The 13,538-nt window shown below is 35.6% G+C and overlaps 1 protein-coding gene across 1 annotated transcript in view; it reads left to right on the forward strand.

Moving 5' to 3' along the window:
- The window catches only part of CNTN3 (contactin 3), a 75,580-nt gene that overhangs the window by 31,010 nt on the left and 31,032 nt on the right, over positions 1–13,538 (forward strand). Inside the window, exons 3-6 of the mRNA XM_026052508.1 lie at positions 730–825; positions 10,902–11,105; positions 11,448–11,550; positions 12,479–12,663. Coding sequence (XP_025908293.1) covers positions 730–825; positions 10,902–11,105; positions 11,448–11,550; positions 12,479–12,663 — 588 coding nt within the window. The remainder of the gene's footprint in view (positions 1–729; positions 826–10,901; positions 11,106–11,447; positions 11,551–12,478; positions 12,664–13,538) is intronic.

A 13,538-nucleotide genomic window follows, 5' to 3' on the forward strand; every position in this document is an offset into this window, starting at 1 on the left:
TGTTGGTCAAGTCATTATGATTTATACTTAAAAAGAGGGCTGTCTTTATTTTGAAGACTGTTTTGAGCATGCCTGTGAGAATATATCTGTTTACGAGGTTGTAAACAACTTCCCCCTCGCCACACCTTGATCTTCAGTTGTTTTCTGTTTGATGTATTCATATTTTGCTTTCTTGTGTGTAGTAGTACAACTCAACACTCAAAGAACTTTCTGAAACTAAAGCTGGTAGCTTCTCTCCCACTTCCCTCGTTTTCACTCTAATTAAAAAAAAGGGTGGTGGTGTTTTTTGTTGCTGGGTGTTTTGTTTTTTTTATGCCATTTAAGACATGCATCTCTTTCTGAGCAATTGTATTAACATTAGTTAAATATGGTTAAGGAGGGTCAGTAGGATCTTGATGCTGTTTTCTTTAGAAAGAAATTTTGAAATCACTTTCTTCTAAGTTACTGTAACACCTTTCTAGCTATTGACATTCTGCTAGTATAGACCCAGCATAAGAATAAAATTAATCATAGGATCTGTTTAATTATATTCTTTTAAGTTAGTTCTTTAGTCCTAATTTTGTCATTCTTAATGTTGAATAGTCATTTATTTTGCAAGTAATCAGCTGAAATCATTGAACCTATTTGCATAACGAATCATTTGACATTTGGAGTTAAAGAGCTTGAAACACCTGTGTATGTAGGCTTTTCTATTTCCTAATACACATGTTATCTTTCTTTCAAAAACAGATCTTGAAAACTCCAGAACTAAAATAAGAAGCGCAGTGTCAGTTCGAGAGGGGCAGGGAGTTGTGCTGCTTTGTGGAATACCGCCTCACTCTGGGGGTAAGAGCCACTTTTAATATTTTTCCTCTTAAGCAACAGCAATTTTTTAAAATGTCTTTTGTGATCTAGATGCACTAGATGTTTCCTTACTCTTAGTGCTAAATTCAAGTATCACCTGCTAAGACCAGCAAACCTGGTATAGAATACTCTTGCAAAGATTTATCAAAGTTACTTCATGGAGCCAGCTATTGCCATAGGTCGTAAATAGATATGATGAAATAATTATCTAAGATTTCTTAGTGCTGTCTATTTTAATTTGGTGCAGACTACTCTGTGTTCAACATCTGTTGTGACATTCAACTTATAAAAGCCTTTTTCCAAGCCTTTCCAGGCAGAAGATGTCTTTTCCAAGGAGATCCTAAGCATATGCCCTTACGTCATGTGATATCATCACTCTCATTTGACCCATTGTTTTAAATAAATTCTATGAACCTTTGAGTTTAGTTTTTCAGATGCACAATTTTCAGTGGGTAATAAGAAAGCAACATAACTGGGCTGACTGACTTTTTAAAACTTGTCTCATGTCTTGAAGTCTACAGTTTCAAGAAATTTAATACTGTGTACCAACTTGAACTAAGTTTCAGGATTAAATTTACAAAATGTCTATCTAGCTCCTTGCAATTTCTTTGCACTTAACGTGTCTGATTTTTATGGTATTTCCACTAATTCATTATCTACTGCAATTAAGTTCTGTCCAGTTTCACAATTGTTTAGCCTCAATGAGTCTAGCCTTCTATATGATCAGGCAATTGTAACAAATCAGATTTTTGTCTTTAACTGTGCTAGTGTACCCTGTTTCTTGGAATTAAGAGACTTGATAGTATAATGCAGTGATGCTGGTATAATTAAGAAGCTGCTAACTTATGAGGGATCAGACAACTGAATATATTTTGTAGACCCAAAATTGGGAGTGTATTGTAATATTCATTATGTGTTCTGAGTCTTAGGCTACTTAGCATTGAAAGTAACTGATTCTGTTTTGTTTATTGGTGTGCAGTACCCCCCTCTTTTTCTATGAAATTCAACATTACTTTGCCTTTACAATCTAATGTGAACTAAACGCTGTGAATGCAATAATTTAGATATTGTGGCCTCTTAGATTTAGCAGTGTACAAGTTAGACAGTTACCGGTCTAACTTATGGTAAACTGGAAATTTTACAGCTACTTGGAACCAGCAGAATTTTTCTCTACTAAGTGACATATACGCTTAAATCATCAAATTCCTTAGAGCAGCTTTGTCTTTTTTGTCTTGGTGACTGAGAAAATGGGTTATTGTCCCAGCTCTCTATACAAACAGAATGATTAAATTCTGCTTCTATATACAGTCCAAAGTCTGAATTATAAAAGCCCATCTGATGCCCACATCATTTGCACATCTCTAAACTGACTAAAACCCTGCAATATGTCCAAAATGTGAAAGTCTGAGGTGCGGAAGAGGGAACAAAACCTGATTGTACTTCTAAGATCTGTGGTCCATATCACCATATGGAAAAGGTGGGAATTTCTTTCACAGTCAACAGATGGGATATGTTAGACACTCTCACCCTCATTTGGGGGAGGGAGGGGGAGTCTGAATTACCAAATAATAATTCTTGCCAGAATTATTTAGAATTTTCAGATTTGTTTATGGAGCAAACCTGAAATGTTGATTCTCTTCCCCTCTCTCCAGTAAAATAGTCTATATCACAGTGATGTCAAGCATACGTTGTTTTTAGATTAGGCATGATGGGACACAAGTCAGCAAGTCTCTTAAGATATTGATTAAACTCATTCAACAGAGCCTTTAAGGGAGCAAGAGAAGTGATCTATTGGGCATGCCAGAGAGAACTCTTGGAATAACCAATAGCATTTAAAAAAAAATAATAAAATGTGTAAAACTGATGCAAAGAGAAAGCAATCAACTCTTCTCTCTAGCTAGGAGAGAACAAGAAGCATCCGTGGGCTTCTGTTGCAGCCAGGGAAGCCTGGCAACCTGGGTGAGACAATAGCTCTGGAATGACTCCCGTTATTAAGCTGTGGAAGTGACTGCCTGGAGAGCTGGCAGACTTGAAAGCTGGATTTTAAAATAAAAATGAGTTAGACTGTTACCTTCCTGGGATGGCTTAGGAACAGCAGGTGGCCACAGGTCTCTAAAGGCTGTTCAGTCCTTTCCAAACCTGCAGTTTCGCATTTTGTGATTTCCTATCTGTTTTGCTGAGTAAGTCAAAACAGTAACTTTAAAAACTTCCTCCAACACATTGTTTTCTTGTCTCCTTTAGTAGCAAAAATATTTTCCTTGTCCCAGGTATGTAAGATGTAAGAAAGCAAGCATATTTGGGGCCTGAATGGGGCAAAGAAACTCATTGCTGCCTTTATGCTGAATTTGGTACCCTATGCTGAATTTGGTACCCTTTTCAGCACTAACCACCTAGTTAGAAGCATTGGTGAGCACTTGTTCATTGAAAGTATTTTGAGTTTTGCCATCTCATGGTTTAGAAGCTCTTGCTGTCTTGATGGCAGTTGCCTTTTATACTCCCTATAAAGATCTTTTAAGGAGCAAGGAGCTTTGAATAAAGTGTGATTATTCCTCCATATGCATCATTCCAGTTACAATACAGAGAGATCTTCTTGGAAGATATAGCAAGTTCTCGGTTTGGAGAGGAAAAAATAAAAAGGAAATTGACTCTGTAGCTTTTTGATAGCTAAGACTCATTTCAGTCATGAGTAATTGTTGTGCTGTGGGCATGTGACCACATTTCTTTACATAACTTTAACATCTTTCTAGTAACTAAATTAAAAATATACTGTTTTTCATAAAACAATTTCACTTATCAACATACTTTAGAGTTAAAAATGAATCTAAAATTTATGTAGGTCTACTGCTGTCATTTCTAGTTATGTTAGACCTTTTATTATCTTACTCTATGATTTCAAGGGAGAGACAGCTCAAATGAACATACAAAAGTTAATATCTGTTTAATATGTAGCTACTTAAAAAGACACTAGGCATATTGAGATGTAAAAAGAGTTTCTTTCTGCTCATGGTTGTGATCCAAAATCAGTAAATGAAGGTATGATAATTCGCTAAATGACAATGCCATAAAGCTGCTTTAGGGAATTCTATACTATTATTACTGTATGTATCTTAATTATCATGTAGTGTACTTCAGTTTTAGTCATCTGACTGATTTTGAATTTTGGAAGATTTTACCAGTTTATAAGGTATTTTGTGTCCTCGGGAGAGGAGAGACCAATGAGGCACAGTCATTTCACTTATAGAGATGGAGATTAGCTTAATGGTTATTATATTTTTCAAGGAATTAGGGTTTTGTTGGAATTACTACATTAGTAGGTATACCCACCCTTATCTTGTTTCCTTATGGGATATGAACATATCCAAGAAGAACTTGTGTAATTGTCCAGAATGTGTGGAGCCAACAAACTACTTTCATGCTTACAATGCTGGGGAAATCTTACGTGGATTCACCATTAGCTTTGTGAGGTATGAATGTTCCTGTTTTATATGGAAATGATCAATGTGGCAAAGGCATTTCTACATGAAAAAGCAGCAAGAATGTTCTTCATCTTACTATCATGTCCTGATAAATGGAGTTCTAATAGATAAATGATGCCATACTTGAAAGATAAGCTATATGCTAGATTGCCTATAACTTGCAACTGTTACTTAAAGCTGAGGCATGCTGGTCTGAAGTGATAGGAGATCATTGAAAATGGATCACAGTTTATTGCTCACTGGTATGACAAATCATCCAGTTAATAATGTCATGTCTGTAGCAAATTAGTATTTAGATTTGCAAATTGTTGCTTGTGCCTCTGCATTGCCATTTGGAGGCCTGTAGGTTCCAAAAAGACTGCTTCATGAATAACACAGCACTGAATCTCTTATATGCCAGAAACTTTGATGTTTTTGGTTTTTCTTCTCTCAAATACCAACATGTCACTTTTCAAGGAACTATAATCTGAGTTTAACTCATTTGGCTTTGTAAATGTTTAATACTCTTAAAGTAAACTGATAGAACTCTAGATTATAGTTTCTTTTCTGTTGCCCATCTGTGTGTTTTCAGTAAGGTACAAAGGAATCTGATTTTTTGTTTTGCACAACAACTTCTTGTTTTTGATGCAGATTGTGGATGTTATGTGGCTACGAACAATAAATCCTACATGCATATAGGCACATTGAGGACTTTGCATGAAAATGCATTTTAAGGAGAATAATAAGTTGTATACTGTTAAATTTATGGTCTTGCAAATCTTTTCGATAGGGTTCTTGAGCTGTTTCGAATCTGCCAAGGAGAAATGGTGTTTTTATCTAAAAATATATTTTGCAATAGTCCTGCTGGTGTCGTCATCATTATCTGCACAAATTTCAGCTGACAGCTTGAAATCAAATGCTGCCCAAGAGACATTTATATTTGCCCATACAAGGGACAATAATGCATGTTCCCAGCTGGAATTTACAGTGATTTCTATCTGTCAAAGCATTATTCTCCCTGCTAGTAACAAATCAATGTCTGCAGAGAGAAATGATCCCTCAGACTAAGTGTGTGTGTGTGTGTGTGTGTGTGTAAAATACACTTTTTTGAGTTACTGCTTCCATGTAGAAAAAAAGGCACATTAAAATTAGTATATTCTTATGGATAATACTACACAGTAGATGCTTTTAAGCTAGCGTGATGCTGTATACCCAGCCTAGGGAACTTGCAACAAAGGATGTGTGATTCCAGTTTGGGAGAGGGCAAGCTAAATGAGCAGTAGAGCTTTCCAGATTCTTTACAGAATACTTCCTCCATGTTTCACTATGTATAGTAATAACAGTGAACATGTGACAGTATTATTATTTTATTTCTTAAATAATTGCTTAGTAAGTCTCAGTTTGGGTTATAGGTTAGTGTCAAGGCCATTTAACAGATGTTCAATAAGGTCTAAAACGTGGGAACATCTAGAAGCAGTGTTATCGGCTCCTGTAAATGTTGTGCTAATCGTCTTCAAAATCTTCTAAAAACAAAATGATAAAAAGTTACAGTATTACTGTTAGTTTTGCTAAAGAGAAGTTATGTCCTGCATTCATTAAGAGTATGTGAATGCATGTACATATAGCGCATCCCAAGTATTCAAGTCTGAGTGAATGAAAGCAATATTGTTGAAGTCTCAGGATTTTAAAGCTGGTTGTTTGTTTTTTTTTTTTTTTTTTTTGAGGGGTGGAGGAAGGAAGCATGTCAAGCTTGGGCTTGATGCCCAAGGTGCAATGAGAGATGCAGCTTCACCCTAATGCCTGAGGAAGGATTTTGGTTGGACTTTGGTTGATCTGCTAGCTTCAGTATACCTGGTATTGAGTAAAGACTCTAGTAGAGTTTGTAACATCATGTGTAATGTTGGGCAGCTATGAGAGAGTAGAGGAGGTTTTTGAGACTAGAACTGCACAGGTTTCATCAATAAAATGTATATAGAGTCTCTAGAAAACGACAAAAAGCATTAGACGTGTCCACTTTTATTGTTGAATACCTGGTCTCCTTACCTGCCTTATTTGGTTTATTTAGGTTCAGGAATATGAGACAAAAGATTTTTGTAATGATAGACTGTACTTCATGTCTACTAGAGTATTTGTAGGAAGAAGGGGGAGAAAGACAGGAAGATAAAATGGGAAGAACCAAAGTACAAGAAAATAATATTCACATAAAAACACTTTTTCTTAGCCATTTCTGAATGCTTTTAATCCTTTTCTTAGCAATCTACCGAGATTGCCTATGCTGCTAAATTAGTAGCTTGTCTATTTCTGTATTTTATTCCCTTCCTCCTGTAGTTGCTACTAAAAGATTCCTACTTTTCCCTAAGAATATGGTAATTGGTCAGGAAAAGGCAGGAGGAGGATGGCTGCAGTCCTGGCATATTGCCAGTGCTGATCATTACACTAGTAACTGGAAAACAGAAGGTAATTCTCATGTTTTTCCAGGAGGCTTTGCCAAGTACCTTCTCCTAAACGAGTGCAAGGCTATCAAATGAAGTTTGTCACCTATTAAATACAATTTTTCATACAAATTTACTAAAATACTTGGGTAGTTTCCATAGTTTTTCACATGCTTAGCATTCAGAAGAAATCAAACATGTTTTTAGTTGAGCCATAAGCCAAACTACTGTCTTTTTATCCTCAAAATGATTATAGGCAGGAAGCAATTTAAAATACTTTCAACCATTGAAAACGCTCAACAGAGTTGTTATAAAATGCTCTGAGCAATTAAATGGGAAGTTCTAGAGAGGTGATTAAGAAAACAATTCGTCATTTGAAATGGATATAGCTAATGGGTATGTGTTTAAATATTGCTTCCTGAAGCACTTTCTTTTGTGCTTACTTTTAGGGTAAGAAAGATTTGATCAGAGCCAGTACATTTTGAATGACATTGCTAGTCTGAAACAATTAGTTCTGGAATGTGATAAAGAGAAACTAATCCATCACCCTTCACAGCTACAGGGTAAATGAAATTGGGTTCTTATCCAGCACTGGAACCCCAACTAAAGCATTTTTTAGACTTTTCCATTAGCATTTGGATTTCCTTCAGAGCAGGAATGAACATTTAGCCTGCCAGTTAAGGACCTCTTTTATATTGCAAGGTCATGTTCAGTTTGCAGCTAATACTAGCTAAGGATCAAATTCCATGTGCATTAGAAGGGGGTGGGGAAAAAGGGGCGGGGGGGAGAATACCCAGCATACAGTATCAAATTGCTGGGCAGCCTTCCCAGAGCCTGCATTTTATTACTATTATTATTAAATTATAATGAATGTGAGTGTGGTGAGGTGGTGGTGGTTGCTTGTGGTTTTTTTGTTGGTTTTTTTGGTGGTGTTGTATACAAGTGCTGTCATTGTTCTTAAAGACCTCTGTTTCTGGCGGATGAGCTTAGAAATGTTTTTTTTAAACTGCAGTTGTCTGCTTTTCAGACTTTTTGGAAACTTTTATGTCACTAGAGTTTTGTTGCATGCAGGTGCATAGACAAGTTAAGCAAACTATTTCTGCAATTACTACTTGGCTGCTTTATAGTTGTACACTTGTGGATATTCAGAATGGGGGCCAGCAGAAAGAATACAAGTATTGCTGTGACTAGATTGAAAAAAATGCATCCTTCTGATTTTTGAAGTGAACTAGTGCTGCTAGTATGATTTAAAAATAATAATAGATTCTTACTACGTTAAAACTTAAGATTAAAATTAGGTGTTAGCTCGAAGAAGCATGCTTGCAATTCCAGCTAAAAGTTTTCATCACTCTTTCTGAATGTGTAGATTAAAAGCATTATGTAGGTTTCTCACCCTGCTTCCCGTTCTTTGGGTTGTTCCATACGCAGAAGTTGCATGCCTAATTACCTGCACAGCCTACTGAAAATTGATCTTTTCTATATTACCTACAAAATAATTCACCTTTTATGCCAAAATGATTAATGGTATACATTAGATTTGAATCAGAATGTTTCCCATTATAGTATGGAATAAAACAAATTTCTTGGAATATATTCCTAACAATAGTTACTTGTAACATAAACTCTTAATGAGATTTTTTTTAAGAGTTTGGAGAGAATTTCATAGACGCTTGCAAAAGAAACATTTCTATTTAGTTTTTATAACTGTTTACTCTTTTAACTTAGGTGTTTTTTTCCCAAAGCTCATAGATGATAGAAAATGACGGAGTCAGGCCAAAAGCTTAAAAAAAAAAGGATGATTTAAGTTGTTGAATCTTTATTTTACAAGTTCAAGTTTGAAAATTACATGCAGTTTTTATGACTTCTCTTTTCATTGAATGCTTTTGTATGCAAAATGCCTAGTACCATGTGAGCATGATCCTAGAAGATGGCATGTAGACTGCACAGTAAATAATAAATAATGCAAAATAAAAAGTAGGAGCCAAGATGTAGTAAACAAATAAAAATGGAGTAATAACTGTAACTTCCAATACCTTATCCATCTGTGGTCTCCCAGTAAGAACACAGTACCTTGGAAGGCGAGGGATTAGCTCTCTGAGGAAGCCCAGAAGAGACGGATTACTTTCATTTATAACAGAAAATCATCGGCAAACTTGTAATTGACAGAGAGGGAGTGAGTTTATGTCCCTTGACGTGCTCTAAGATCAGCAATAGGAAAATGGGGTAAACACAATAAATCATAGAACAGGTTGTTTAATATGAATTTTTCTGCAAAATAAGACTACAATTTTGTAAAGTACAATAAATATAAAATGAGATATTGGCCACAGGGCACAGGGAAAGAACAAACAGGATCCATTTTTAAGAGAGTCAAAGAAAATATATGTCAAATGGGAAATTAGTTTACTTATAGGCTGTCAATGGTTATTTGATTTAACTGCAATGTGCTTTACATTTTGTGTTCAGAATGGCTGGTCTTAATGAATTTGCTCCTGACTTAAGGTAGTGTAATGGGAATGAAATCAAGCTGTTTATGTTTCTACTAGGTATCCAGATTGGTCCCCTTCAGTTTTTGTTTTGTGGTTTTAGTTTGTTTGTTTGGGTTGAACATCAGGTGATACCTGCTTTTTGGTATTTATATTGTAAAATGGATGTATATAGTAGTTTAACATGGGCTATATAACTTTGGCTGACTGAAGAGATTGCTCCAGCACTTTAGAAAAGTATCACTTGAAGTTAAGCTGTAGCATCTGTGGTTCTTCATGCTGTGCAGGTATTTTATCAAAGAATAAAATAGGTTGATCAGTCTTAACACTTTGTTTTTTCTTAACAAATCAATGTTTTCTTTCTGTATCTTAAATTTATTATTCAGCTCATGTCATGTAGGAAGCGACATTTGGACAAAGGCGTTTTCTGCCTGAAAAGGTTTCTGCTACAAGTTGAGCAGACCAGATGGCTTTCAGCAACTTCCTGATGTGCTGAAAGTGTCACTCAGGAATGCACTAAGGAATGTCAATAGTTTGTGCGTATGGATCAAGAAGTTACATTAACAGAAGAAGTATAAATATTGATGGAAGAAAATTAAATGCAATTAGGCTAAGCCGTTCAATTTTCATGTATTTTTTGCATTAATCAGACTGCAAATACTTTAATAATTTCATTTACTGAGCTTTTTCCTCTTTACAATCTTTTGTTAAATTCTTCTGTTGGCTTAGTGTTTTCCTGGATGCATATTCATACTTAATGCTGAGGACTATATTAATTGCCTGCACTTCATTTCATGGCTGTGTCCACATCTATGCACTTTCAAATTAAAGTTCTACAAGAAGGGACGATCTTTACTCCGTAAGGGCAGTACAAGTGCTTGAAGATATTTTAACATCAAGACAGGGCAATCAAACTATAATTGTCACTAATTAGTACTTGCAGAAGCTGAAATTTTTTTAAAAACTTTAAGCTGAGTGGTACTTGGGTGCAAAATTATTTCTTGCCTTAAACATTAAAAATTGATTTCCTTTTTGTTTCTATAAGCTATGAATGAGACAGGAACTTCACCTCTTAGAAGTGACTTTTACTGAATAAAATTGGCTACAGAGTTTAATTTTCTCTGCAAATAATGAACAGCAAAGCCAAATTATGCTGTACTTTCTCCCATGTCTGTTTGTTTATTGTTTCAAAAGAGTTTTCCTTTAAAGGGACCATAAAAATAGTTTGGAGGGCTATTTTGGCATTTCATGCAAAAAGATCCAATTTTTATGGGAAATGTACTTTTGCTATGTGCTGCCTCTGCCAAGTGCTTACTCTTTTTTTGGCATTCCTTTCATTTGTCAAGAACTCTGCACTTCTAGCTGTAAATCTGAGCTGTGTAATAACCAGATTTTCTTGAAATGCAGTTTTCATTTTTATCTGATGTGTCCATGAAGATTATTTCTTAAAGTGAAGCAGAAAAGTTGTTTTTGTATTCTTTGTATTTCACCTTTTTCCCCTCTAATGGAGAAACTATGGCTTTTGTGTGAAGATATTTTGCCGCCTTTTGTTCTATTTCCAGCATCTGTATTGCCACCACCCCATGTTTTTGGGCTACCTAGTCCTCTTTGTTTGCCACTGTTCTTTAAAGAAGAAAAACTCAAAACCTTCATTTAACTTTCTCGTTTCTTTTAATATTGGTTAGAGTTGTCATTTGCTTGGATCTTCAATGAATATCCGTCGTTTGTACAAGAGGACAGTCGTCGATTTGTGTCTCAGGAGACTGGTCACCTTTACATAGCCAAAGTTGAACCATCAGATGTAGGAAACTACACTTGTGTTGTTACCAGCACGGTGACTAGTAGCAAAGTTCTTGGTTCCCCAACTCCCCTAGTGCTCCGGACAGATGGTATGACTTCTTTTATATGTTTTTATACTGTGGGGAAAAAATAGTAGTATGGTGGTATACTCATGTATACCTCTAGCCTCTAGTGAACATTTTTATCTCATAAAGTGTAGTTTTTACATCTCAGAATAGTGATTACTTATAAGAAATTGTTTTGTGTTTCTTATCCCTTTTCCTCTTGTGGACAGTGGTTTAATTGGAAGTTCTCTATGCTTGTTTTCCCAAACACCATGCAAAAACAGTCTTTGTTTTTTAAATTGAATGTGATGTCTGTGTGAAAGAGAAAAGCATAACTATGAAGAAGGAAAAAAAAGCTGTTTTTCACTTTTCAATTTTCCCATCCAGGTGTGATGGGAGAATATGAACCCAAAATAGAAGTTCAGTTTCCTGAGACACTTCCTGCAGCTAAAGGTTCAACTGTGAAGCTCGAATGCTTTGCACTAGGAAAGTAAGTTCCCATTTTCACTGGATTTGCAGAGTTTAAGCATGCCGAGGTTTATCTACGCAACAGGTGCAACTGTTTGCAGCCTTTGCAAAACAGCCTTTGTGGCTTTCTGATGTTCATATTTTAACTGTCACACTTATTTCCGTGGTAATAACCAAATAACTGAGATGGTAAACAGTCTTGGATTGATTTTATTGTTTAAAACTGAAATGGGAACACAGGAATTTAAGTTTAATTTCAAATTGGGTCAAATTTCAACCAGTTTTGCAGGTGTCCTCTGACCTTCCCCCATTTTCTCTGTGTACAGTGAACTGTTCTTGAAGTTGCTGAGAATTCTGTTTAAACTTAAATGTTAACCATACCTGATGTTTTCATAATATTACTGTTCTTGCATGTCTAAAATAAAAGTAAAAAAATGCATTTATCTTCTGAATGATATTCCATACAAAACTGATGTCTTTAGTGCTTCACAATGCTCAAAAAATGCCTCTGTTTCTGTAAATGTATTTACTAACCACTTTAGGGTTTATTTGCAGATGGCTTTGTGAGGTACTCAATTTTAAGTGCCAGCTTTATAACTTAAAACATGCCATTGCTTCCGTTCCTTGACTAGGTGAATGAAGTTTTAAAATCAGACAGAGAATGGTGTTCAAGGACTGAAATCTCAAAAGTCTTTGCTTGTGTCTCCTACCATTAAAGTCAATGGTAAATCACCTGTCTACAGGGCAGGCCAGTGCTGATTTACAGGAAATTTTACAGTCCATGGACAGTCACACAGATATTCATGAAAGTTTGGTACGATAAGTAATAGTATGTGAAGCAGAATCTATTTATATGCAAATCAGTTACAGTACTATATCACTATGCGTAATAGAGTATGTATCCACAAGCCTTTTGTCACTTGGAGTTTTTTCTTTTCTCTTGTTTTTAGTCCTGTGCCTCAGATTAACTGGAGAAGAACCGATGGTCTGCCATTTCCACATAAAATAAAGCTAAGGAAATCCAATGGCATGATTGAAATTCCAAATTTCCAGCAGGAGGATGCAGGACTATATGAATGTATTACTGAAAACTCAAGAGGAAAAAATATTGCAAGAGGCCGTCTCACTTACTATGGTAGGAAGCCTTCCCTCCTACTTTGTCCCTCCCTTACCTGTGAAATTACTCCCATGGGATATGTTCTAGGTGTACAGCTTCTGCTTGGACAATTAGATGTTGGAGCTTAAAACTCCTGGCATTATAACTGTGCAGAAGAAGAGCAAAACTTCTGCACTGGGTTCGTGTCAGACAAGACAAGGACTTCTGAGCAACATCCCTGTTCCAAAGGGTAACTGAGAGCAGAGCGGAAAGCTCTTGCTTATCCATGATGCCAACTTTTTATTTTTGCAGAGGTAGAAGTCTCAGGGTTGTAGTTTGGTTAGATTGGTTATAACGTCACATTAATATGACATTTACAGGAAATACAACTTCATTTTGTTTTTGGATAAGTTGATTCATACATATTGTGAAGCCTTTTCTTTCACAGTAACCAATTCTATTTTTAAAGGAGTAAATAAATAAGAGAACATAATCCAATGTAGGAAATGAGAAAATGCAAGATTTAATAGCTGGAGAATGGCAAGAGTCTCTTGTGCATTTAAGGCTGTGGAGTGATTTGAATAAGAGCAAAGCATATTGGTGGTCTTAAGGCTACAGTGATTTGCGACAAAGCAGTAATTGACAGTTATTGTTAAAGCAAATCTCAGCAAATAGGATTTACCTTAGGTAAATGCCCATTTAAACTGTCAGTTTAAAGTCTGTTTCTTGAAATGTGTGGGATTTTTTTCTCATACATAGGCATATTTGAGCAAAGATCAAATGAAAATCCTGCTGTTGTGCAACTTCTTAAAAATGTTCTATTTTTTTCTTGGAAGCTATTGTTTACTACAACATGCAGGACTCTACAATGTCCATTTTATTCAGTGCAGATTTTAATTTAAGAAAACACAAAT

Source organism: Nothoprocta perdicaria, unplaced genomic scaffold (assembly GCF_003342845.1).
Source record: "Nothoprocta perdicaria isolate Ctin4 unplaced genomic scaffold, notPer1 scaffold_9, whole genome shotgun sequence".
In the NCBI taxonomy this organism is placed as follows: Eukaryota; Metazoa; Chordata; class Aves; order Tinamiformes; family Tinamidae; genus Nothoprocta; species Nothoprocta perdicaria.